This window comes from Capricornis sumatraensis, chromosome 2, assembly GCF_032405125.1.
Source record: "Capricornis sumatraensis isolate serow.1 chromosome 2, serow.2, whole genome shotgun sequence".
NCBI lineage: Eukaryota > Metazoa > Chordata > Mammalia > Artiodactyla > Bovidae > Capricornis > Capricornis sumatraensis.
Genome location: NC_091070.1, coordinates 152,825,499 through 152,851,616, shown reverse-complemented (window position 1 = coordinate 152,851,616; position 26,118 = coordinate 152,825,499). Strand labels below are relative to the sequence as shown.

The window sequence follows — 26,118 nt, the reverse complement described above, 5'->3', positions numbered from 1 at the left end:
CCCAAGCATCTGGGAAGCCCCAGAAGCCCGTATTCCTTTAAACCGTGAGTTTCCGACGGTTTGGTCCATGGCGCGGGATTGTGAGGGATTAGGAACGAATTCTAGATTGTGATTTCCCTCTCGTCGCAGCTCAGTTACTCCCCCAGACCCTTGCGGATCCCACTGACCCGCGGCGGGAATGTCCTGCGCCTGCGCACTAAGCATCCAGTTCGGTCTCGGCTCTGAGGGACTAGGTCTTTCCCCGCGGAGCTCGCGGGCCGGGCTCCGGGAGGGATCCCATTTATGTCCCCCTTCTCTGCCGCCCGGCGCTCCCAAGACGTGACGTTATCATTTCTCCACCACGTTGCACGGAGCCTTGGATAAACCTCCGGCGCTCCCTTTCAGTAGTCAAAAGTTCTCCTTCAACCCTCTTCCTCCAGGTCGAACCGTTTTCCACACTAAGGCCTCCCCCACCCGATTCGCTGCCTCTGCAGTTCCCACCGCCGTCTGCCACCGCAGACTCCCCCGGTAGGCAGTTTTCCCTTCAGCCCCTGCCGGTATGTCTGAGAGGTGAAAGTGAAGCCCATGGAATCTTTACAAATGGTTCACGGTTTTCTTTCCTTTGGGGATTTGGACAGAGGTGCGTTTTTAAGTGTTTGCTTTGGGGACAGTAGCATTTTTTAAACTTCTCATCTACTCCAGTATTCTGATTTTCACAGCTGCTTTGGTCCCCCTATGGACATGACCCTGTAGCTGGCATTTTGCACCCCACTTGCTTTGTGATGGAGCCTGCTTTGGGGATTCGGATGGATGAGCCAATGACTTTTTCTCCCCTTGGTGGCCAGTTTCAGGCGGATGGCTCATTAAAAAAACAAGAGCAGAATTTGAAACCACCAGGTATGTGTTTATTTCCAAAGACATGTAAGCAACAATTCTCTAATTTCCTTTATTAAAAAACAACCAAAACACTGAATCTCAAAGTGAGTTGTATGTTTATATAGGAGTATTTTACGAATCGGTAAAACATAAGATCTAGATTTAGGATTGGATTGCATTTTAAAAGGATTGTAGTCCAGCCATGTCGTTTTACAGGTGAAGCTGCTAAAATCGAAATATTAGTGCTTGTCTAAGATCACAGTTTGTTGATAGCCAAACTAGAATTTCTCTTCTAGACCTGTGTTCTTATTTCTACTCACCATATTGCATTAAGCTTGAATTTAGAAATGGACATTGGAGGGACTTTCACTTAAGTATTCAAAGGTAGAATTCACTGACAAAAGTAAATGAAGTGTCTGTAGCAGTAATAAAGGATTGTATCTCAGTGTACATCATGAAATATTTGACTCTCACCCAGACCTTGAAATGAGAGTATCAAACAGTGCCTGATCTTGTACACTATAATGTGCACCTTTATTCCTGCTGTAGCACTGTGTCTGCAACACAGTAGACATTCAGTAAATATTGATTAAATAGGAGTTCCAATTAACTGTTGATTTTTTCCCTCTAAAATGTAGCTAAATCTTCTTGTTCCATCTTTGTCTTAACCATATTAAGTGCTTTTTTCAAAAATATTAATTTTGACTCTTTGTTCATGAGATATACCTATATACACACAAACACTACAAAATAGACTTTAACTTGAACCCTGGAAAAATATGACATCCCATGCTTCTGCTTTCTGACTAAAGCTTAACTCATCTTTGATGTTAAAGTACCCTATTTGATGAAAGTACCCTTTGATGTCCCTATTTGATGAAAGCCACTATTATTCCAGTTAAAGTTTCTACACTTAAAACTTTACACTTAAAAGTTATTTTTGGCTTATGCTTTGTATTTGCTGCCCTCATCCAGTCCCCCAATTTTATCTTCCCATTCCCACTTTCATTCCCTTACACTTTGTTCCTGAATTACAGTGAAGTTTCTTACTTAAGCTGCCACCTTTCACTTCCTTTTTCATCTTCCAGTTCAGTTTGTACACTGCCACTAGAATAATCTTAAAATGCCACTTTCATCCAGTTTCATGGATACTCTCCCTCTTCCCCTCCTTTTTTTTGCAGTTACCTGTTTTTCGAGGTTCAGCTTTCCCTATGTCATTAGATACATACAGTAACAGTCATTATATTATTATTCTTGTATTATTAAGCACTCTGTGTATCTTGCCTCTTCAGTAATACTATAAGCTCCTTGAAGGCAGTATCTTGTATAGCTCCCGATGTACATTGTGCATTAGGCAGGGTATATGAATAAATGAATCTGACTTGGCTCTAGTAAATGTTCAGGTAAAAGCTATTATTCTAATACTCTTCTGAAAATCTGCTAGAAAATAAAGAGTAAGGTGGATTTTATTCCAGATTTCCAAAGTTTTGTAGCTTTTATGTCACAGAACATTGAACATTATAAACAGTACTTTTTATAATTTATAAAGCATGCTGAAATTGTATTCATATGGTTATTTTTTATTTGACCCTTAATAAAAAGCTAACATTATATCAAAAACATGACTTGAATAAGGAATAAAGCTGATGAAGTCCAGGCACATAACTGTTTCATGATCTAGTATGATTTCCCTTGATAGAACAACTTTTGAATGGTGGGATTTCTGTATATCTTTGTATTCCCAGAGCCTTAATCTGTTCAGCACATAGTAGGTACTTGAAAATATTTGAAGGCATGTTTTAATGCAGGGATATAAAGTAAAAATCTTAGTATAATGGGTACATAGTATGACCCTTTGTTTTGGAATATTGGTCAGCTGTTTATATAGTAACTTTTTTTCTGATTATTGTACATGCTTAGAGAAGAAAATATAGAAAGAGAATATGCCACTGTCCAGATGTTGCCACTGTTGACATTTTGTTACCTTTCCTTAGTTTTCCTGTGCATACAGAGATACATTAAAAAAAGAAAATTGGAATCACAGCCAATGTATTTCTAATCTCCATTTTTAACTTAGCAATATGTATCTTGAACACTTCTTAGTGTAATTAAATATTCTGTAGCTTAGACTGCCTAATGTTCCATTGCATGGTATGCTATAATTTATTCAATTGCCTTTTCTTACTGAACCTTTAGATTGTTTGCCATTTTTCCTGTTACAAAAAATGCTGCAATGAATGAAGTTCCTGGCATAGTTTATTCTATAATAGATATTATCTATAAACAGTAGATATATTTGTAAATGATATCTATAAACAATAGATATTATTTAAACTATCAAAAGTTTATTCTTTCATATTTTCAGCAAGCTTTTTATTTTTTATTTTTTTGAGTGTCTACCATATGCCAAGTTTAGTAAGTGATGAAGGTCTTTTCAGTGAAAGAAGAAACTCTATGTGCTCCTAATGTCTCCTCTATACTGTTGAACTGTATTGGAAGGCTTGCTTTTGGTGTGTTATGTGAATAGCTCTTAGCCCACACTTCTAAAGTGGGTTATAGGTAACATCCTGGTTTGCCTGAAACAGTTTCAGTTTATGCCTATTATCACAGTGTAATTATTAGTGCCCCCTTTCACTGTCAAGAGTGTCTAGTTTGGGTGATCTCCCTAAATTATGTGATCTTAATTTACATTTAATTATATATAAAACAAGTTACAGGAAGCATAATTTTAGGCAGTACATGAAGCCCCAGAATAAGCAAGACATATTCCTGGAGTATCAGTGTTACTCCATAGTAATTGAAAGCATTTCATTTATATGATAGATATTTCTTAAATCTGTTACATTTAACATAACACCTTGCTAGGTGCTAGTAATAAATCAGTTCATGAAACAGACAAAAAAAAAAATCAATGCCCTCAATCTAGTGGATAGAGACAGAAAATAGATAAATACTATATTCAAAAGTGATTAGTGCAGTGAAAAAAAATGTAGCGGGGGAGGGGAGATGATATTGGGGAGGAGACTGTGATTTTAGTAAACTGGTCAGAGAAGGTCAGTGTGGTAACATTTTTTAACAAAGTTGCTTATTTATTTGTTTTTGGCTGTGCTGGGTCTTCGTTGCTGCCCAGGCTTCTCTCTAGTTGCAGTGAGCCAGGGCTGCTCTTCACTGCAGGGTGCCAGCTTCCCTTTGCGATGGCTTCACTTGTTGCAGAGCACAGGCCCTAGGTCGCTTGGGCTTCAGTAGTTGCTGCTCCCAGGCTCTAGAACACAGCTGTGGCGCACAGGCTTAGTTGCTCCATGGCTTGTGGGGTCTTCCAGACTGAAGCTCTGCCTTCTGCATTGGTAGGCAGATTGTTTACCTCTGAGCTACCAGGGAAGCTCTAGTATGGTAACATTTGAACTAGGACTTGAAGGTGGTGAAGAAGGGAGCTATGCATATATCTGGGGAGGAGCATTCCAGGCAGAGCAATCAGCAAGTGTGAAGGCCCTAAGCTGAGAGCGTGCTCTCATTTAGAAATAGCTAAGGTCATGTGACTGCAAGGAGGTGAGTGATGAGAGTGAAGTCAAAGAGGAGGGAAAGGAGGTAGTTCTTTGGCTTTTATGTGGAGCAAGATGTGAAACTATTAGTGGGTTTGGGCAAAATAGTGATATGGTGACTTATGGTCACTCTGGCTGCTGTGTTACAAATAGATTATAGGTCCTCGAGGGTGAAAGCAGGGAGTATAGTTAAGGAGGCTGTTGCTTTGACCAATTTAGATCTATTATAAAACAGGAAAATATTCACTTAAAATTTCAAAACAGAAGCCTAGATCTTCATTTAAATAATATTTAACAGTTCAAATAATATTTTAGTTTGTGGACTTTTCAGGGTCTTTCCCCAATCCTCAAAGTGTATTTTCATTGGTCTCTGATATTCACTGGTCTCTGCCTGTAGTAGTATTTTCTAGCTTTTGACATGAATACTGTCTTCCAAGATCAACTCTCATCTCCCACTTCAGAATCTGGGGGTTTTTCCACACTGGGGATTTTTCATTCATTTTGATTATCAGGAAGTTTTTCCATTCAGAAACATCAAAGTTGTTCTGTAAGCAGGAAACCTTCATATAATCATAATTTGAATTTTGTACAGATGGGTGACTGCATAGTAAGTGCTGGTGGTATGGAAACACATTGAGCTTGCATAGTCATTCACATGGCTTGTGCATTACAGTATTTTCTTACTAGTTATATTTTCTTTCTAGTTATTTCTAACAGCTAACCAGCGTCTCTACTACTAACTGCCAGCTCACGTTTATGCAAAGGGAGGTTCTGAATATGGAACTCATAGGAAAGCCATAGAATGTTGTAGTTGGAAGGTGAAGTTCATCTAATTCAACTCCTTTGTTTTACAGGTTAAAAACCTGAGCACTAATGTGGTTTAATGATAGGAGTTGACTCCAGACTCTTTAGATTTCAGTGTCTATATCAGCACTGTCCATTAGAACTTTCTGCAATAACAGAGATGTTTGTATGTTGTCGTATGTGGCTAGTGTGACTGAGGAAGTTAATTTTTAATTTAAATTTATTTAATTTTGATTACTTAAATAGCCATATGAAACTGTATCATCCTACTACAAAGCTATGGGTGTTATTAATCATGTACATACAACAAAGCATACACACAAACACTTTAGTACATTTAGTAATAAAAAGACCACAAAAGGTTGTTAAAATATTTCATCATGCCTAAATACTGTTGATTGTTAAGATAGACCATTATTTTATGTACTGCTCAGACATGCTGCCAGTTATACTGTGACACAAGGCTTTTCCTTATCGCTAGAATTTTTTTATATACCTACTGGAAGAGTTCTTTTAGCTGTAACTAGACAAATAATTATATATCTCTAGTACATACATGAAAAGGACGATAAACATTTTGGATCTATCTCTTCTGAATCACTGTTTGTATTCAGAGTCATTAATACCCTATTTTTTCTGTGCTAGTATTGTTCTTATATATTAGCGATGCAGAATTTCTTTGAAGAATTCATTAAAAAAAAAAGCCATTGTTAATGGGTTCTTAAGAGCTCAGTTATGTGGAGCTAGCCTATGTTTGATTTGTACTTCATCACCTCTACAATTCCTCCCTACAGTCATTTGGCTCTTAAGGTTTAAATGTGAATGTTCCTCTGATTTTTAAAATTTTCTCCAGGTTATTGACACCTATTCTGTGAGTTTTGATGCTGACCAACCACAGTTGTAAGTTGCATCCCAATTTGAGAGTTGTTAAAATTATGTCTTACAATCAAAGAAATGTTATAGCAAATTGAACATATTTTAGTGCCCTTTCATGATGCCTTTTCTGTGACACTGGAACTTGAAGTTGGTTGGACTTGACACTCATTAGACATGATTATAATTGACTGTGGCAACTGTGACTGCTAGAAAGCCAGCTTTCCCCCCAGGCCTTGGTTTTGGTTTCCAGAGTGAAGGAGTGTGGTAGCTAATAGTGAAGGGATTTCTGTTGTCTTTGGCTTCACTCTGTTGTAACTTATAAACTTTTGCTTTTTTTTTTTTCCTGCAGCTGTCTGAGTGACCATAATGATAGTAAAAACTCATTCATTCAACGAATGTGCCAGACAGCGTTCTAAGAGCTGAGTGCTTTGTGAATTATACAGACAGGGAGCCTGTACTGATGGAGCTTATATTCTAGTGGGAGGAGGCAGACAGCAAACAAACAACATAATTTTGTAGCAGATAAGAACTCCAAAAGACGATTAACAGGGTAAAGTGGATAATGGGAGGAGTGCTAATTTAAGAAGGATGTCAGAGGAAACTGAGGATTGATCTAGCCAATGTAAAGTTAAAAGGGAAGAGGATTTCAAGCAAGGGGAACAGAAAGCGCAAAGGCCCTAAAGAAATATGTTACTAATCATAACCACCACCACAAGAATCACCAGTATAATTTATTTAATATTTACCAGTGTCAGACATTGTGTTAAAAGCTGCGCTTGTATTTTGTATATTGTATTTTAATCCTCATAGTATTTCAGCAGCATGGGTACTAGTATTACCCCATTTTCTGCAGATGGAGAAACTAAGGCTTACAGATATAAGCTGTTTGCTTTAGAAAGGTCATACCAGCTGGAGCCAGAATTTTGATTTAGACCTCTCATCTCTAAAACTGGTTCACATAATTACTGTTATATTACCTCTTGTAGTATTGAAATCCATGAAGCTTTTCCAGTTCACCTACACAGTAGATGGGAAGGTGTTTTAGTTGTTTAGTCTACAAGTTGTGTCTGACTCTTTGTGAGGGTAATTTAAATAATTTAAGTAAGTTCTTTCTGTTACTTAGATGGAGTGATAGAGTAGAAAGACTTTTGGATTAGGTCTTCTTGGCCTCTTACTTAATTTTCACCTCTTAGTATTCTTCCCCTCAGATTTATCTTCCACTTGTCATCTTCCTGCTTAATAACTTTACATGGCTCTTATTTGCATCCTGTCTTTCCTTTTGAATTTTATCAACCACATTCAATTTTTGTCTTCTCTCCTACTCTCCCCTCCCTCCACAGTAATCCTTGCCTTTTTCCTTTTGCTTGTCTTTGCATACATAGTAGTTCCTTCCTAAAATGCCTTCTTGTACAGTTCTCTACTTGGTAAGTGCTTCAAAACACAGGTTAACTGTCACCTGAAGCTTCCAGACACCTTCAGAGATGTTCATTCCCCTCCCCTTCTACCTAGTAATATGTATGAGTATGTGTGTGCTCAGTAGCTCAGTCGTATCAGACTCTGCAACTCTTCTAATATTACAATTAAAATCTTGTATTAAAAGTGAGCTTTTAACCTCTGTCTTTTCCACTAAACTAAGCTCCTAGAGAACAGGAGCTTCACCAACTTTGTTCATTTGTATTTTAATACACCAATTGCTGGGTACTTTTTAAAACACAGTGTTAAATGAGTGGATCAATAGACTTGTCAGCAATACCTCTGTGAAACTGGGCAAGTGACTTAACTTCCCTGAATATGGTTTCCTTACCTGAAAGACCAGGATCATTATGTCTGTTCTCCCAATATCACAGTGCTGTTATATAGATCTGAAAAAATGCTGTATCTGAAAAGATAATACATGTGTATGTACTTTGAAAATATCTTAAACTGTTGCAGATGCAGAGTGTTGTTATAACTTTAAAAATAGCTAATGCTTGGCCTAGATATTGTAATAAAATCTGAGGACTCTTAAGTATGTAAATCTCCTTTGTATCCAGTAATTTATCACATTTTGAATTATTTCCTTTCTGTATTTTAATCATGCAGGCTTTTGCAAAGATCTTATATTTATTTAAAAGTAATGATTTATCTGCTTTCAGGATGTAGGATACTACTGGTAATTGGGACAATTTTTAAAGAATATTTTTTAACATTCCTGATACTTTTTAAGTAGAGCTTCTTTCTAGGGTATACTGTGAATATTGAATATATAAAATTTTTCCAAGCCTGTAAGATTTTGCATCTTTGGAGGAAGGAAACAGTTTTCAAGAAAATTGCATTGTGTCCTTGTCATGCCATCTAGTGATCGCAGCTCAGATTGTTTAGTTATTTTTTAAACTTAGCTTGTTCGTTGTGTTGTATTCTATACAGTGACAGTATGTCTGTCAGAATGTAATTTTAGAGCAACAGCAATTGGGTATAAGTGATTCAGTTACTTTTCAGTTTTGTCTGTTCCTTCAAGAGGTTTGTGAGTTAGAGCAATTTGATGGGTTTTTAGTCTTATAATTTTAAGGTTTATTTTAGTTATTTTTGTTTGTAATTAATGTAATATAACGTAGTATTTATGTTTTAGAAATTATTTGAGACATTTTAACCTAAGAAAATATAAAATATACTCATTAATTGTAACTGAATTTTTTTTTGCCTTGACAGGTGTTAAAAAAGATATTGAGAAGCTTTATGAAGCTGTACCACAGCTTGGTAATCTGTTTAAGATTAAGGACAAAATTGGAGAAGGTAATTTGGGTATATACTTTATTATCTTTATAAGCTCTTTTCCCCTCCTGTTTTCCTTTGTATGATCTTGATTTTCATTATTATTTCTTATTGGAAAAATACCCCTTTTAAAATATGAAGACTATGGTTATATTACCAATTGGCATAACTTTTCTTTTTTCCTTGGAAATAAAGGAAGAATAAATACTTACAGTAAAATGAACAGTCCTATTCAAAACTTTATAATTTTATATTATTAAAAGTATTGATATCAATGTATAAATAACTATTGATGATAATTATCTATAAAAAATAAAAAGTTTAAGATTTAAGTGGGGGCATTTGATCAGGGAAAGCCAAATCTTTTTTTCTCTTTTTCCATTGCAGTTAGGTAGAATTAAACATATATGAAACCTAAGATGGTAAGTTGATAAATAAACTGGTACAATATTTATAGGATGGTCAGTGTTTACATAAATACCATTCAGAGACACAATCATACTGACTGAATGAAGGCCAGATTTAGCAGACAGATGTGAAGGGAATGAGAAGATAAAAGATAATAGAATTTTTGGTGACTGTATTGAGAGATAGAAAATAAAAACTTAGTAAAAAGAAAAAAAACAACTTCCATTTTTTCATTGTTTGCTTTTCACAGTTAAGTGTCAGATGAGAAAAGGCTGAGTCAGTGAGTGCAGAGAAATTAGAAGATGAGATGATTTGGGATATAAGAATCAAATCTTTACATCTTTTTTCTTACCTGTTTTTGACACTTAAGTCAATTTTCTTACCTTTTTTCCAGCACTGACTTAGTATTTAAAAACTGTTCTGAAAAACTCGTGCATGTCCTCTTTGGTGTTACAGTTTAGTTGCTAATTCTTTGGGACCTCATGGACTGTAGCCCGCCAGGCTCCTCTGTGGGATTTCCCAGGCAAGAGTACTGGAGTGGATTGTCATTTCCTTCTCCAGGGGATCTTCCCAACCCGCAGACTGAACCCGTGTCTCCTTCATTGGCAGGGTTCTTTACCACTGAGCCACCAGGGAAGCCCTCTGGTGTCCTCCTAACAAATAGCTAACTATTCTTGGGGAGGCAGAGGGTTGGAGTGTGATCTGAGGCTAATAAGTTTGAAAATTATAGCATGTATAGTGCCTTTTTGGTTATTTATGATGTACTTCAATACATTAAAGGTCTAGAAAATTTTGTAATGAGAAATCTATCAATTTATTTTAACTCAGTGTTTCTCTAATTTAATTGACCACCCAGTCTTTTATTTTTTTTCTGTTTAGTTTCATGGTAAATTTTAAAGTTTAAAAAACTTTTTAAAATGAAAAATGTTGTAGGTTTTCCTCTTCTTAGATTATTATAATTTTTACTTCTAACAGACCTGAATCCGAGTCTAAAGATAGTAATTTCAAATGGCAATATTGTAGAAAGATAGATACTTATTGGAATGGGTCATACCATAGAAATACCAATATTTTATGCTGATCCAATCAAACAGATTTACTGTATAACTTTACTTAACTAATATATCACCTAAAGAAGTGACACCAGTTAAGAATGTATTAAAAATTAAAAATAAGTTCCATTTATTAATACAAATGTATTTGCTTTTTTTGTTCAGTATCATTAGAATATTAATGATAAATTATGATAATTTTAGTTTCCAAGCAATTTTTAAGAATTATTGTAGCATTGTCTCGTAAACATTTTTAAAAGCCAAATATTAAAAGATTCTAATAAATTGTTTTACAGGCACTTTCAGCTCTGTTTATTTGGCCACAGCACAGTTACAAGTTGGACCTGAAGAGAAAATTGCTCTAAAACACTTAATTCCAACAAGTCATCCCATAAGAATTGCAGCTGAACTTCAGTGCTTAACAGTGGCTGGGTAGGCAACTGCTATATATGATTTTTAAGATTTTTAGATATTAATAGATAGCTCATAGGGATGATGAGATTGTCTGTGAATTAAACATATTCTTCAGTCGGGTGTTTACAGTTTGCTGGCCCTTTTCCTCTAATCTTGGAATGGCTAGTGAAGTTTATATTAATTTTTAGGGTGGATTTCCCTTGAGGTTCAGCTTGACTTCTGTTCTCTTAGGACTTCTTCTAATCTTCCTACCAAATCATAGACCTTGTCTTCCATGGTCTAAAATGTGGGGAACTCATATTTCACATCTCCCTAGATATTAACAGCTTCATCTCTTTTTTTATTTTGAACAACAGAATCTTCTAGCATGTCTTTGTCATTGGTGTGTCTCTACTAGGTCATTCTTGTCAACAGTATCTCTTATCCTCCCTGCACCTCTGTCCCTCTTGCAGCTACTCCATCATTTCTTTGCTCCCCTTCACAGCTAGACTTCTCAAAAATTAACCTGCACAAACCTGTTTTCACTTCCATACCTCCCTTTTAACTACGCAGACACACACATACACACACAGACACGCACAAGTGAGGCTACTCTCTGTGCTAAACTGAAACTATTAATATCCTTTAGAGTCAGCCCTGACTTCATTTTGCCAGTTCCTTTTTCTGTTCACATGAACTCCTGGCAGTATGTAGCATAATTGATTTGAACCGTTGTCTTTAGACTTCTCTGCTGCTATTTATTCTTCAGTTTCTCCCTGCTTTCTTTGGCCTTCATTTTCGGTATCTTTGTCAGTTCTTCCTCTTCTGCCTGACCCCTAAATGTTGGAGTTCTTCCGTACTTGATCCTGGGCTTTCTTTCTCTAGGCTTTCTTAAGTGGTGTCATGTATCCCACATGGGTTTAAATACATAGTAGTGATTCCCACAAGTGTATATAACCTCAGAACTTGTATTTATATATAAACTCATGTTTATATATAAAAATTTATATATATATATATAACTGAGATTTATATATCTATATATATGTATATCCACCTGCCTATTTGACACTTCCATTTGGGTACCTAATAAACATCTCAAACCTAGTACACCAGAAAGTAAATTTTAATCCACCTTCATTGGCCCCCAGAATTACCTATTGCCACAATCTGTTTTCATCTATCCATCTCAGCAGATGGCACCATAGTCTACCTAGATACCGAAGCCAGAAATCATCACACTCAGTTTCTCCGTATCTCTCCTAGTCCACATCCATCATCATGTCCTGGCAGTTTTGCCTCCCAAATACATCTAAAATCTCATCCATATCTGTTTACCTTCTCAACTGCTGTCTTAGTCCAAGCCTCCATTACTACATAGCCTGCTTCTTCTCTTCCTCTCTTAAACCCATAGTCAAAGTACAGCCAGACTGATCCTTAAAATATAAAAATATGTATGTATATAATTCAGATTGGATACTGTTAGTTCCACTAATTGTTCAATGTTTTCTCAATGTTCTTTGAAAAATATCCAACTTTATCTCATGTCAGTCTTTCTACTTTCTTCACTGTGCCCTAGTTTCTCTAGCTCCTCAAATTTGAGTCAGGAGCTTTCTCACTTCAGGGCCGCTCCCTATACTGCTTCCCTAACCAGGAAGACCCCTGCCAGTCTTTGCATGCTGACTCCTTATGTTTCTGCCCTGAGCAACAACAGTATCACTTGAAAGTGATCTTTGATTTAAATGAGATCTTTTTTTTTTTTTCATTATCAGGACCGTTTGCTCTCTTTTCAAATCCTTACATTTTGTCATTATTTGTTACAATGTTTATTATCCATATTGTCCACTAGATAGTAAAGTTCATGAGGGCAGAAATCATGTTAATTTTATTCACCATCACATCCTTAAATGTCTAACATAGTGTCTGTTGATTAACAGGGCACACTAAGTATCTGTTGAATGAATGAACATGCTGTCTGTTTATTATAGAAGACAGGAGAATAAAGTGGCTACTGTAAGGCACCTACCTTCTAGTACCCTGAATAAGATTACTCCTTTTTCTATACTGTAAACAACTCCTTCTGCAAGTTTCTCTTTCCTAGTTCTTCAGCAGTGTACATGCTAAAGAAGTCTACCTGATCCTGTTTCCTTTCTAGCTCCCATACTGGTTTTTATTTTTTTATTTGACAGTTACTTCAGAAAAACTGTCTTTACGTTCTGATTCTATTGTATTCTGTTTTTTCCTCCGTAAATCCTGTTTGGCCTCTTCTTTTCCACTTAAATTACTTTCTGAAAATTAGTTAATTCCACTTTGCAGTAAATTCCCCTTTGCCAGAATGAAAGCCTTTCCTCAGTCCTTATTTTCGTTGACCTCTTTACTGATCACCCCTTCCTTCAAAACTTACTTGTGGACGTTCCTGTCTCGGCTTTTTGCCCCTTCTTCCTTATCTTGCCCTCCAACTTGAGATTTTTCCAAGGCTCAGTTTTCTCTCATAATTTCACAACTTTAGGTATCACTTATCTGTAATACAGTCACTGACTTACACTTGACTTCTCACTTAAGATGTAGTCTTGTATCTAGATATCTTTGTCAAATTGATGAGGTTTTAGTTTTAATGCTTCCCCCCCCGCCCCGTTTTCTCTACATGCTTTGTTAGTATCTGTGTTGTTTTACTCAGACTCAAAACCATGGAAATTGGTTTACCTTGTTTTTCTCATTTTTCTATGAAGTAGTGTGGTGGTTAAGTCTAGGTCTGGAGCACACTGCCTGAATTCAAATCCTGGCTTCATGACCTGCTAGTTTAGTTACCTTGGGGAAATTCTGTAGCCTCTCTGGTCCTCAGTGTCCTTATCTGTTAAAAAAAGGGGAGGGGGGGAATAATAGTACCATCCTTATAGGGTTGTTGTGAAGGTTATTTGAATTGTTGATCACTATGATTGATCGATTAGATCAGAGCTTGGCATGTAGTGAATGTTCAATAATTATTAGCTATTTTTAATTGATTTATTTATTACTGTTATCATCCTATCTCTAAGTCTTGTTAATTCATTTTTATTAGTCATCTTTTCCTTCTCATTCTGTCACTTCCCCATTTAAAGCTATAATTACCTTTGTTTTTGAATTATAACCTCATAACTGGTGCTGTTTTTGTTTAAAAAAAAAAACTTCAGTTAAGTGAGTAGACTATCTTATATGGTGATGGCTTTAAGTTAGTTTCCTGGTGTTATTTATGTATTGCTAAAATTGCATTTTTTTAAAAAACTTCATAAAGTTTCAGTTCATTTGACCTTTCCTCCAAAGTTCATTGTGCATTTTTCCACTAGGGGGCAAGACAATGTCATGGGAGTTAAATACTGCTTTAGGAAAAATGATCATGTGGTTATTGCTATGCCATATCTGGAGCATGAGTCCTTTTTGGTAGGTTTTAATATTTCTTGAATTTTTATCGGCTAAATATTTCATTGAAAACAATCTTATAACCTTATTCATAACTTTATTTTAGGACATTTTGAATTCTCTTTCTTTTCAAGAAGTACGGGAATATATGTTTAATCTGTTCAAAGCTTTGAAACGCATTCATCAGTTTGGTATTGTTCACCGTGATGTTAAGCCCAGCAATTTTTTATATAATAGGCACTTGAAAAAGTAAGTATGGAAAGTTACCAGAAAATATTTGTACTTGAATGAATTTGTGCTGTGGGGTCCATCTCTTTGACTTAAAACATACCACAACAACCATGCACAGATTTTTCTGTTTTAGATTTTCACTGTGGTTCGGGAAGGAAAATACCCTCAAGGAGAAGATAAAAGTGTGTTAGTAAGACAGTATACATCATTAGATGTGCCATGGCTCGGTGGAAATAGCTAAGAGATTTAGAAAGGGTCTAGTTTTTTTAAACCTTATACATTTTTCTGGGCTTCATTTTAGTAAATGAGGGGATTGGCCCACATCATAGCCAATTTCCTATTTCAACACTAAAAGTTTTGTGTTTTTTATTTTTTTCTGGTGATGGTATACATAGAGGCATTGTAAGCTGACAACTTAACAACTGCTGTTTATACAATGGATCATATTGAGTATAGTAAGGAAAATAGAATCATAACCTCTTTTCTTGGGCTTCTGTACTCCTGACTTGTAAATTTAGACCATGATTTTTAATTTATTTTTATTTTAAACTTGTTTAATTAAAAATTATCTGCTATGATGCCATCTCTGCCACCATCAGAGAACAAAGGATCGTGTTTACATCTGCTTTCCTTGTCTGCACAAGCCATTGGAAGAAGGGGAGAAAAGATGTTTTCTCTGTGTGGGAGACATCTTTCCTTAATTTTCAGTAGTTAGCCATTAAATTGTCTAAGACAAGTTTTACCTTGTCTGTAAAACTTAACTTTTCTTTCTTCAGGAATATTTTAAATCCTTAATTTATCACCAGAAGATTTACAGTTTCTGTGTGAATGTGGTTTGAGCATATTATGATGTTACTAACCTTTCAATGTTACAGAGAAATAAAAATGCTTATTTTTGTTTCATAGGTATGCCTTGGTAGACTTTGGTTTGGCCCAAGGAACCCATGATACTAAAATAGAGCTTCTCAAATTTGTCCAGTCTGAAGCTCACCAGGAAAGCTGTTCACAAAATAAATCCTATGTAATCACCGGCAACAAGATTTCATTGAGTGGCCCAGCAGCACCTAAAGAGCTGGATCAGCAGTCTACCCTAAAAACTTCTGTTAAAAGGCCCTACACAAATGCACAAATTCAGACTAAACACGGAAAAGATGGAAAGGTTCTACCTCTTTGATTTCTTAAGTACCAGTACAGTTTTAGAAATGTACTCTGTCCAACAGAGGGAGTTCTGATTCTAGGATGATACTTGCAACTAAAAAATACATATATATATGTTGTTTATACTTGTCATATATTCAGTTTGTTAGATTTCACTGAGATTTGTAATGGATTGCTTTATGATTTGAAAACTAAAAATTTTGTTTGGTAGATTTATAATGTCTTTGTCACTACAATTGTATTATATAACAAAAATGGAAAATGATAAATTTACCCCTGCATGTGTAAAGTTTATATTATCCTTTTTAAAAGAAAAACATTAGTTATAGAGGAAAAAAATTCCAAAGTGTCTATCTCCATTTTAGCTGCACAGCAACATGTAACATCCATGCAGGTGGTTTTATAATTTTTCAGTTACGTGTATTTGTGGACTGTGATAACACTGTATGGCAGTTAAGAACTCTGTCTAGACTATTTTCTCCTTTCACAGAAGTGTTTTGGTGCCTGAGGATGACTTGGATGCAGCTGCTTTTGTTTTATGTCACTTAACTCTCTCAAAACTATGGCAGAGTACAGCTGGCAGAAAGTGTTACAGATATAATCCTTCTTTTCCTTGTTTTTGTTGGTATTGTAGGAGGGATCTGTAGGCCTTTCTGTCCAGCGCTCTGTTTTTGGAGAAAGAAATTTCAATATACACAGCTCCATTTCACATGAGAGCCCTGCAGTGAAAGTAAGTAATGTAGCTTAATAGTGCAATCATCAGTCAGTGTCACACTGGAGAGAATTTAGGGAATGGCTAGATTAGGTTTTATTATCAGTAAGTTACTAAGGTTTTTTTCTTTAGCAGAAGGTGTTACTGCTTTGAGCATCTATCTAGTCAGTGCTTTCATTTTCTCCAGGTATGAACTTTTCTAATGGAATTTTTCATCATTTTTGATTAGCTGCCTATTGTTGCTCTTTCTCTAAGGGAACATTTAGACCGTGTCTGAATGGCCTTATCTCTCATTGGCTGGAGTTGTAAGCTCCCAACAACTAACACATTTCTGATACAGTTGATGGTGTAAAGATGTTTGTAAAGTTTATAGAATTTTCATCCATGTTAAATGGTTTTAAATGGACTTAAGATATCCTGTAGCAGCTAGATAGCATGAGCAACAAATTAAAACTGATTTTAGCTGATGTAATTGTGCAGTTTACAGTTCTGAAATGGAGTTAGACACTAGAACATAACTGTTTTATACTTTTGTAACATTTCAGGGAAAGTTCTAATAAAGTGCAATTCAAATATTCACCAAACTAGGACCTGTTAGTAAATTTTTATGTTTACTCAACACAGAAACCTAAAAAGGCCTTAAATGTTTTGATAGGCAAGTGTTTGTTTACATTCCAACAGCCTGTTCAGCAGTTTTGAAAGTTATACTTCCCCTATTGCTTTTACTGTTACTAGCATATACTAGCATCATGTTAAATGTCATGAAAATAGAGACTATGACTTTTCTTTTACAGCTTATGAAGCAGTCAAAGACTGTGGATTTACTGTCTAGAAAATTAGGAACAAAAAAGAAGACTATTTCTACAAAAGTTATGAATAGTGGTGTGATGAGGAAAACTGCCAGTTCTTGCCCAGCTAGCCTGACCTGTGACTGTTACGCAACAGATAAAGTTTGCAGTATTTGCCTTTCAAGGTAATGTGTTTTGATGGTGCTGTAAAACCACCAGTATGGTGCCATACAAGATGAGAAATTACATTGATTTTGATGGACAGTTAATATAAGTGAGTGAAAAGGAAAAAGGCGGTCCTGTGAACAGCACAGGCACTGATACAGATAAGCACCTTGAAGAGTAGGTGACAGCTGTTCTCGTGCTTGTCCCTTTAGACACATGTACTCTTTGGGAAGCACATTTGCTTTCACATGAGATGGTTTTGTAGTGGTAGGGATAGCTCTTTTGAAACTTCAAAATTGCATGCTTTACTTTGGTGATTTAAGCTTATCTTCTTTTCTTTATTCCTGCCTGTGTAGAGTAACCTGAACCAAATACTAGAGCTCTTCTCTCACTCCCACCTCCCAACTCTTTGGCCACACATGAATTCCTTTTTTCTGTTCAGGACTTTCATAAGCTTTCATGAGCCTTTCCTGATTAACTCAAGTGTATAAGTGAACAAATTAACTCAAGTGTATAAGTGAACAAGTATCTCTAATTAATCACGCCAAACAGAAATTTTTTATATCCCAGAGTTCCTGTTTTACTCTGTTTTTCCATTATGACTCTTATCCTACACTACCTCTTTTTATGTGTGAAAGTACCTTGAACCCATTCTGAAATAAGGCCTAGGAGCTGGTGTGTGGGGAGAGGCCTATAGAAGCAAAATCCAGGATTTTCATCCCACTGGGTTATTTGCTTTATAATAACATTTATTTATATAGATGGCAAAGTAGAGTTTACTGTGAACTAAACTGATGAGTGTTATATTTTTGGTCTTAAATAATTAAACTTATTTCATCATCATAAGGCGGCAACAGGTTGCACCCAGGGCAGGTACACCAGGATTCAGAGCACCAGAGGTCTTGACGAAGTGCCCCAATCAAACTACAGGTATGTTGCCCCAGAAATACAAAATCCAGTTAAATTGGTTGCCATGAATTTCATCTTATGATTTTTGTCTACTTATGACTAAATTTGAGCTCTTCTGCTTTTAACTAAATTATATAAGTGGTTCTAGCATTGTGACCGGAGAAGGCAATGGCACCCCAGTCCAGTACTCTTGCCTGGAAAATCCCATGGATGGAAGAGTCTGGTAGGCTGCAGTCCATGAGGTCACTAAGAGTCGGACACGACTGAGCGACTTCACTGTCACTTTTCACTTTCATGCATTGGAGAAGGAAATGGCAACCCACTCCAGTGCTCTTGCCTGGAGAATCCCAGGGACGGGGGAGCCTGGTGGGCTGCCGTCTCTGGGGTCACATAGAGCCGGACACGACTGAAGCGACTTAGCAGCAGCAGCAGCAGTGTGACATTCCCCTTTTGAGATAGTATTATTAATGAAATCTAGTGTTGCCTTTTTTTTTCCCCAATAGATTGCATTTTGCTTATCTATTTATGAAATGATTTAGAAATAATTTAACATTACCTTTGTGGGGGGAAAAGTTGTATTTAGTAGTCTTTGCTAACTTAAGACTTGTAACTTTATATGTTTGTCTAATACCTCAAAATTCTTGTGTGACACACATGATTGTGTGTTAGATTTAAAATTTTTTTTGTTATTGTGAAAATAGTATAATAGTGTTAAATAGATTTTTTTTAATTAATTTATTTTTTATCAAAGGATAATTGCTTTACAGAATTTTGTTGTTTTCTGTCAAAACTCAACATGAATCAGCCATAGGTATACATATATCCCCTCCCTTTTGAACCTCCCTCCCATCTCCCTCCCCATTCCACCCGTCTAGGTTGATACAGAGCCCCCGTTTGAGTTTTCTGAGCCATACAGCAAATTCCTCTTGGCTATCTATTTTACATATGGTAATGTAAGTTTCCATGTTACTCTTACCATTCATCTCACCCCCTCCTTCTCCTCTCTCCCCATGTCCATAAGTCTGTTTTCTATGTCTGTTTATCCTTTGTTGCCCTGTAAATAAACTCTTCAGTACCATTTTTCTAGATTCTGTATATATTCATTAGAATACTGTATCTTTCTCTTTCTCACTTACTTCACTCTGTATAGTAGGTTCTAGGTTCATTCACCTCTTTAGAACTGACTCAAATGTGTGCCTTTCTGTGGCTGAGTAATAGTCCATTCTGTGTACGTACCACAACTTCTTTATCTATTCATCTGTCGATGGACATTTAGGTTGCTTCTGTGTTCTAGCTATTGTAAATAGTGCTGCATTGAACAGTGGGATACATGTATCTTTTTCAATTTTGGTTTCCTCAGGGTATATGCCTAGGACTGGGATTGCTGGGTCATATGGTGGTTTTAGTCCTAGTTTTTTAAGGAATCTGCATACTATCTTCCATAGTGGCTGTATCAATTTACATTCCCACCAGTAGTGCAAGAGCATTCCCTTTTCTTCACACCCTCTCCAGCATTTATTGTTCGTAGACTTTTTGACGATGGCCATTCTGACCAGTGTGAGGTGATATCTCATCGTAGTTTTGATTTGCATTTCTCTAATAGTGAGTGATGTTGAGCATCTTTTCATGTGTTTGTTAGCCATCTGTAGGTGTTTGGAGAAATATCTGTTTAGGTCTTTTCCCCACATTTTGATTGGGTTGTTTGTTTTTCTGTTATTGAGTTGTATGAGCTGTCTGTATATTTTGGAAATTAATCCTTTGTCAGTTGTTTCACTTGCTATTATTTTCTCCCATTCTACGGGTTGTCTTTTCATCTTGCTTATAGTTTCCTTTGCTGTGCAAAAGCTTTTCAGTTTAATGAGGTCCCACTTGTTTACTTTTGTTTTTATTTCCATTACTCTAGGAGGTGGGTCATAGAGGATCTTGCTTTGATTTATGTCGTTGAGTGTTCTGCCTATGTTTTCCTCTGAGAGTTTTATAGTTTCTGGTCTTGCATTTAGGTCTTTAATCCACTGAGTTTATCTTTGTGTATGGTGTTAGGAAGTGTTCTAATTTCATTCTTTTTACATGTAGCTGTCCAGTTTTCCCATCACCATTTATTGAAGAGGCTGTCTTTGACCCATTGTATATTCTTGCCTCCTTTGTCAAAAATAAGGTACCCATAGGTGCATGGGTTTATTTCTGGGCTTTCTATCTTGTTCCATTGGTCTATATTTCTGTTTTTGTGCCAGTACCATACTGTCTTGATGACTTCGCTTTGTGGTATAATCGGAAGTCAGGAAGGTTGATTCCTCCAACTGCATTCTTTCTCAAGACTGCTTTGGCTATTCAGGGTCTTTTATGTTTCCATGTGAATTGTGAAATTATTTGTTCTAGTTCTGTGAAAAATGCCATTGGTAATTTGATCCCTATCAAATGCATTACATCTGTAGATTGCATTTGGTAGTATAGTCATTTTCACAATGTTGATTCTTCTTACCTAGAATCATGGAATATCTCTCCATCTGTTTATGTCAACTTTGATTTCTTTCATTGGTGTCTTATAATTTCCTTTGTACAGTTCTTTTGTCTCCTTAGGTAAGTTTAGTCCTAGATATTTAATTCTTTTTGTTGCAATGGCGAGTGGGATTGATTCCTTAATTTCTCTCTCTGATTTTTCATTGTTGGTATATAAAAATGCAAGTGATTTCTGTGTATTGATTTTGTATCCTGTAACTTTGCTAAATTTACTGATCAGCTCTAGTAATTTTCTGATACTATGTTTAGGGTTTTATATGTACAGCATCATATCATCTGCAGACAGTGAGAGCTTTACTTCTTCTTTTCTCATCTGGATTCCTTTTATTTCTTTTTCTTCTCTGATTGCTGTAGCTAGGACCTCCAAAACTGTGTTGAAAAAGAAAAAAGTCTGTAACCTGAAAGAGTTGTCCTGGAGCAGGAACCCAGAAAACATCTTATTGAATAGATGAATCCTGTTATATTCACTTATATTATGGACTTTACAGAAATGTATTCATTGATTGTGGGTTTATTCTGTGCTTGCTAATGACCTAAAAAAATGAATAAAACTATCTGCTTCCACTCTAGTCAGGACACACTCGCAAATAATTATAAAGTAACTGTTAAGTATGGTTATAAAACTTTATACAGAGTATTTAGGGATACTTAATGAAAAAAGCTGAGCGCCAAAGAATTGATGCTTTTGAACTGTGGTGTTGGAGAAGACTCTTGAGAGTCCCTTGGACTGCAAGGAGATCCAGCCAGTCCTTTAGGGAGATCAGTCCTGGGTGTTCTTTGTAAGGAATGATGCTAAAGCTGAAACTCCAGTACTTTGGCCACCTCACGAGAAGAGTTGACTCATTGGAAAAGACTCTGATGCTGGGAGGGATTGAGGGCAGGAGGAGAAGGGGACGACAGAGGATGAGATGGCTGGATGGCATCACCGACTTGATGGATGTTAGTTTGAGTGAACTCCGGGAGTTGGTGATGGACAGGGAGGCCTGGCATGCTGCAATTCATGGGGTTGCAGACAGTCAGACACGACTGAGCCTCTGAACTGAACTCTTCTTACCTGAAGGGATTATGGAAGGAGGTTCATGGAAGAGAGAATGTCTGAAAAGAGAATGAATTGGAATTGGAGATTTCGTGGGCAGAGAAACTCAAGAAATAGCATGGTCATACAGGAATCAATAAAAGTTTAGTGTTGCTAGAATGTATGGTGAAAGTCAAGGAGTGGTGAGAAACCAACCTGGAGAGAGGTAGACAAGTTTGGATCACAGTTGTTACATGGTTTAGATTATATCCTGTAGGTTTTGGAAAGTTATTCTAGGGAAAAAGATGGTAATAATTGTATTCTAGATGGGTTAATTCTGGCAGGTATGCAGAGAGGAGGTGTGTGCAGGTCCAGATGAGAGGTGGTGAAAACCTGAACAAGGCATTAATAATAGGAATGAACAGAAAGTGAAGAATTGGAAAGGCGGCCAAGCTTGATGGATGATTGGATGTGGGACTTGGGTATGAGCTGGTGGGGAAAAGACATCCAGGATGTTGATCAGATTTCTAGCTTGGGAGATTCGAATGGGTACCAGTAACCAAGGGAAGGGGAGAATAAAGAAGTAACGTGTACAGGGAAAGATAAAGATGACTGGGGTCATCATTGATTTGAGATGTTTGTAGAAATCCACACAGCGATGTCCAACAGAGAAAAAAGTAAGTGAAGTTCAGGGAGGTCTGGACTGCGTAAAAGGTATTAATAATTGAAGCTGTGAAGTAGATGAAGGGCCAGTCAGGGAGAGTATACAGGATAGAAGTTGGAATTCGGGAAACTCAGCCCTTATGGCTTGGAGAAAACATTGAACGAGAAGGCAGAGGTTCAGAGGAAACCAAGAAAGTCAGATGATGCAGTGGTCAAGGGGCTGGTGATACTGGGAGTTCAATCATTAGGAGAGAAGAGATCCCTAAATATGAATTTTTTAATGAGTTTCTTCACATGAGGCTGAGCTGGTCTTAGTCATAACTGCAAGAACTACGGAGATTAAAGTTTCCACAATAAAAGTTGGGGTTAGCATCTGGCTGAAGATGAACTTCTAATGTTTAATACTTTTCACTAACATGAAACACTCTCAGTACTATGCTGTGTAACTCACGGGGTGCATTCAGTTTTTCTTTCGTATGTAGCTACTTTGGATGTATTTTGATGTTATAAAATGTGCATTCACTTAGTGATAAACTGTCCTTTTAAACTTAACCAACTCTTATGTTGCTCAAGAAAGGAAATACTGTATTTTGCATTAAGGATGTTAGACCAGGGATTCTCAACTTTGAAATTACGTAAAAGCACCTGAGGAACTTAAAAAACTGATCCCTAAGCCCTGCTCCAGCACAGTTAAATCAGAACCTCTGTGGAGATTGGGGCAGGGCATCAGAATTCTTCTAAGGTTCTTAAGAGGGTTTAAATGCACAGTAAAGATTGAGAGCTACTGATGTAGAAGTATCATAGATTGGGGATTTTTTTTTTAAAGTGTGTTTTCTGTTACAGCAATTGACATGTGGTCTGCAGGCGTCATATTCCTTTCTTTGCTTAGTGGAAGATATCCATTTTATAAAGCAAGTGATGATTTAACTGCTTTGGCTCAAATTATGACAATTCGTGGATCCAGGGAAACTATCCAGGCTGCTAAAACTTTTGGTAAGCAGTTTTATATTATAGAATGAAACACATACCTTTGCTAATCTCCTGCAGATCACTTAATAAATTATTACAAAATTCTCTTTACAAATAAACATGTCCTTTGTTTGTAAAGTTCTCTGGTGTTAGTGACTACAAACTATGGGACACTCCTTTGGGACAAAATTTCAGTCAACCCACCTCAAAAGTAACAGGGCTGCCTCTTGCCCAGCCCCAGAGTCAGTGTGCCTTAATCAAAGTTGCATATCAAAATTATCAGAGGAACTTCAGGAAATACATATACTGGTCTCATCCCACCTTTTCCTGGAAAATATGATTCAGAAAACTGTTATACATAGAAAGGGTTGACATTTGTTAGTTTGAGAAAACAAGTAATTTTGACCAAGAGCTATTTCTGAGTAAGAACCACTGCAAAAATGATTATCCATCTGAGTGGCACAGTCTAATCTACCAGGAAAAGTCAGTGGCGCTTGTGGTCCTGCAGCAGAGTCAGTCTACAACCTTGTACCTTATTGGAAACTATTGGGTTAGGCGAAAAGTTCATTCGGAGTTTTTCCCAAAACCCAAAAGAACCTTTCGACAAACCCAGTGTTACAAGAAAATTTTATCTGAGAGTAATAGAATGAAGTACGGCATACATACTTGAGAGATGGAACCATAAAGGAAAGCAAGATTGTTACATCAGAAATTGTGTTCTTGCATGAGTATGTTTTTCAGTTGGTTGAGAAAATGATAGCTTCTATCTTCAAAGAATTCATAGTCTAATAGGTGAGACAGACAGATATTACAATACAGGTTACAATACAGAACTGCAAAAGGAATAATAGAAGTTGTCACAGGATACAACAGAGGCTTAGAATGATCAACTCTGAGAGTGTCAGGCCTCATAGAGGTAATAATGCTTGAACTGAGTGGTGATGTAAGTGGGAGTATTCTGGGCATAGGGGTGGAGGGGGTGCAGGGCATCCTCATCAAAGACAGGAAACGTAGTCAGAAGCATGTAGAAGCTTGGAAGGGGAAGAGGGAATGGGAACTGCAGCTGATTAAAGATTACAGAATACGATGAAGCTGAAGATTTTGGCGGAGTCAGGAGAGTCCTTTATGTTACTTATTAAGGCACTGTTTTCTACTTACCATCTCCCACTTTATGAGTTGACCTTCAACTGCATGATGTAAAACACAACTAAAATACAGCACATGGTGCTGTATCTCACATTCAGTGTAAATATATGCACAGAGCAAACAGTTGGACTTGCATGTTTCTCATGGGAGAGACTTCTGATATATTCAAATAATATGATATATGTATATTTTTTCTCTTTTAGGCAAGTCAATATTGTGTAGCAAAGAAGTTCCAGCACAAGACTTGAGAAAACTTTGTGAGAAGCTTAGAGGTATAAATTCTCACACTCCTAAATTAACAAGTGATGTACAGGAGTGCAGTTCTCATGACCCAGCTTTTTCAGAGAAGACAGAAAACCATAAAATTGTTCACTGCATACAGACACCTCAAGCGCAGCCCTCAGGGAGTTCATCATATGAAGGTGGCAGCAGTGGCCGTGGGGGCAATTTTGAGCCGTCTGCTACCAGTCTAGAAGGCTGGGATGAGGTGCCTGATGAAGCCTATGACCTGCTTGATAAACTCCTAGATCTGAATCCAGCTTCAAGAATAACAGCAGCGGAAGCTTTGTTGCATCCATTTTTTAAAGATATGAGTTTATGATTATTCTTTAATGTTTATTATTATGTATTGTGAGGTAAAGTGAAAAAGAGTTACTTGTAATAGCCATAAATTCTTGATTAGAGGCCAGGTCAGGGTGAATAATTTATTTAATATTTGCTCTCCTAGGAGATTCTAAAATACAGATTAAGATGACTTAAGTTCCCTAGGATAGTTCTTAGACTGACAAAATTATCTTTTTAGATCTACCCAGGAAGAATCAGATCTTTCATTTACCTAATTGTTTGTCACTGCCATCTGCAGAAATAGGAACAGTTTTAGCCTGGTACATAGGGCTTCAAGGTATGAGTCTTGAAATTGAGGGTTGTGACAGGAATTAAAGACTTCAGTGAGTCAAAAACCTTCAAGTTTTCTGTTTTTTTGAGCTATATGTATTTCTGGAAAACTCAACCCGATGCTGGTCCTCTAATTATTCTGGAGGTAGAGAAGATAATTTCCTTTTTTAGAGGCATGGATTATACCTTTTATGAACACTAAAACAATGAGAAAATATTGGGATGTTACTTAAAATTGAGTTTTATTTATTCATTTTTTAATACTTTTTTTGTGTGAATTGCCATGTTTTTCTTAATGGTTTCTCTCTTGATTTTTCTGCCTTCTCTACCCACATCTAAAACACATTCTCCTTGGAAATTTTATGGTGCTTTCCAAGGCTTCTGGGTACTTTGTTAAATACCGCCTGTGTTCATATTGGGAAGTTAAAATAATGTGTTGATAAAGGGAAGCTGTGGGACCAAGGTAAAGATTCAAAGTTCAAAATGCTTTTCTTTTTCTCTGAATATATATGGTTTTTGCATTCTGTCGTAGATATAATTAGGTAGCTGCTAAAAGGAGAGTGAACACAGAATTGACAATGTTATTGGAGATTCCTCCTCTGCCTAGAGCCATTCAGATCTCTCTATCCTATTTTGAGTAAGTCGGTCCTGGTCAGAGGAAGACGCTTCCTAGAGTCTTTGGTGCATTGGAAAGAGTGCTAAATGAAGTAGGCAAAGTAGAAAAAGAACTAAGATAGAGGTTTATGTATTGTGACATACAAAATTACATATATATATATATATATATCAATGACAGCATGTCAGATTTACTAAGGGAATTGAGTCTAGGGGTGTAGGTCTGCTGAGAAGTTTCCCACTTGGTAGTCACAGAGTATAA

At 36.6% G+C, this 26,118-nt stretch overlaps 1 protein-coding gene across 1 annotated transcript; it reads left to right on the top strand.

The window, feature by feature from the left end:
* Window positions 1-26,118, top strand: CDC7 (cell division cycle 7). Its single transcript, XM_068965002.1, has 12 exons — window positions 1-44; window positions 699-876; window positions 8,763-8,846; window positions 10,582-10,717; window positions 14,002-14,095; window positions 14,181-14,323; window positions 15,212-15,464; window positions 16,098-16,193; window positions 16,970-17,148; window positions 17,976-18,058; window positions 23,076-23,225; window positions 24,551-26,118. The coding sequence occupies exons 2-12, from the start codon at window positions 762-764 to the stop codon at window positions 24,946-24,948; spliced, it is 1,731 nt and encodes a 576-aa protein (XP_068821103.1). The 5' UTR covers window positions 1-44; window positions 699-761; the 3' UTR covers window positions 24,949-26,118.

Excerpts from the sequence above, each read along its gene's own strand:
- CDC7 (XM_068965002.1), top strand. The coding sequence starts at position 762 with ATGGAGCCTGCTTTGGGGATTCGGATGGATGAGCCAATGACTTTTTCT. Across the intron at positions 877-8,762 it reads GCAGAATTTGAAACCACCAG|GTGTTAAAAAAGATATTGAG; the intron begins GTATGTGTTTAT and ends TTGCCTTGACAG. Across the intron at positions 15,465-16,097 it reads AACACGGAAAAGATGGAAAG|GAGGGATCTGTAGGCCTTTC; the intron begins GTTCTACCTCTT and ends TTGGTATTGTAG.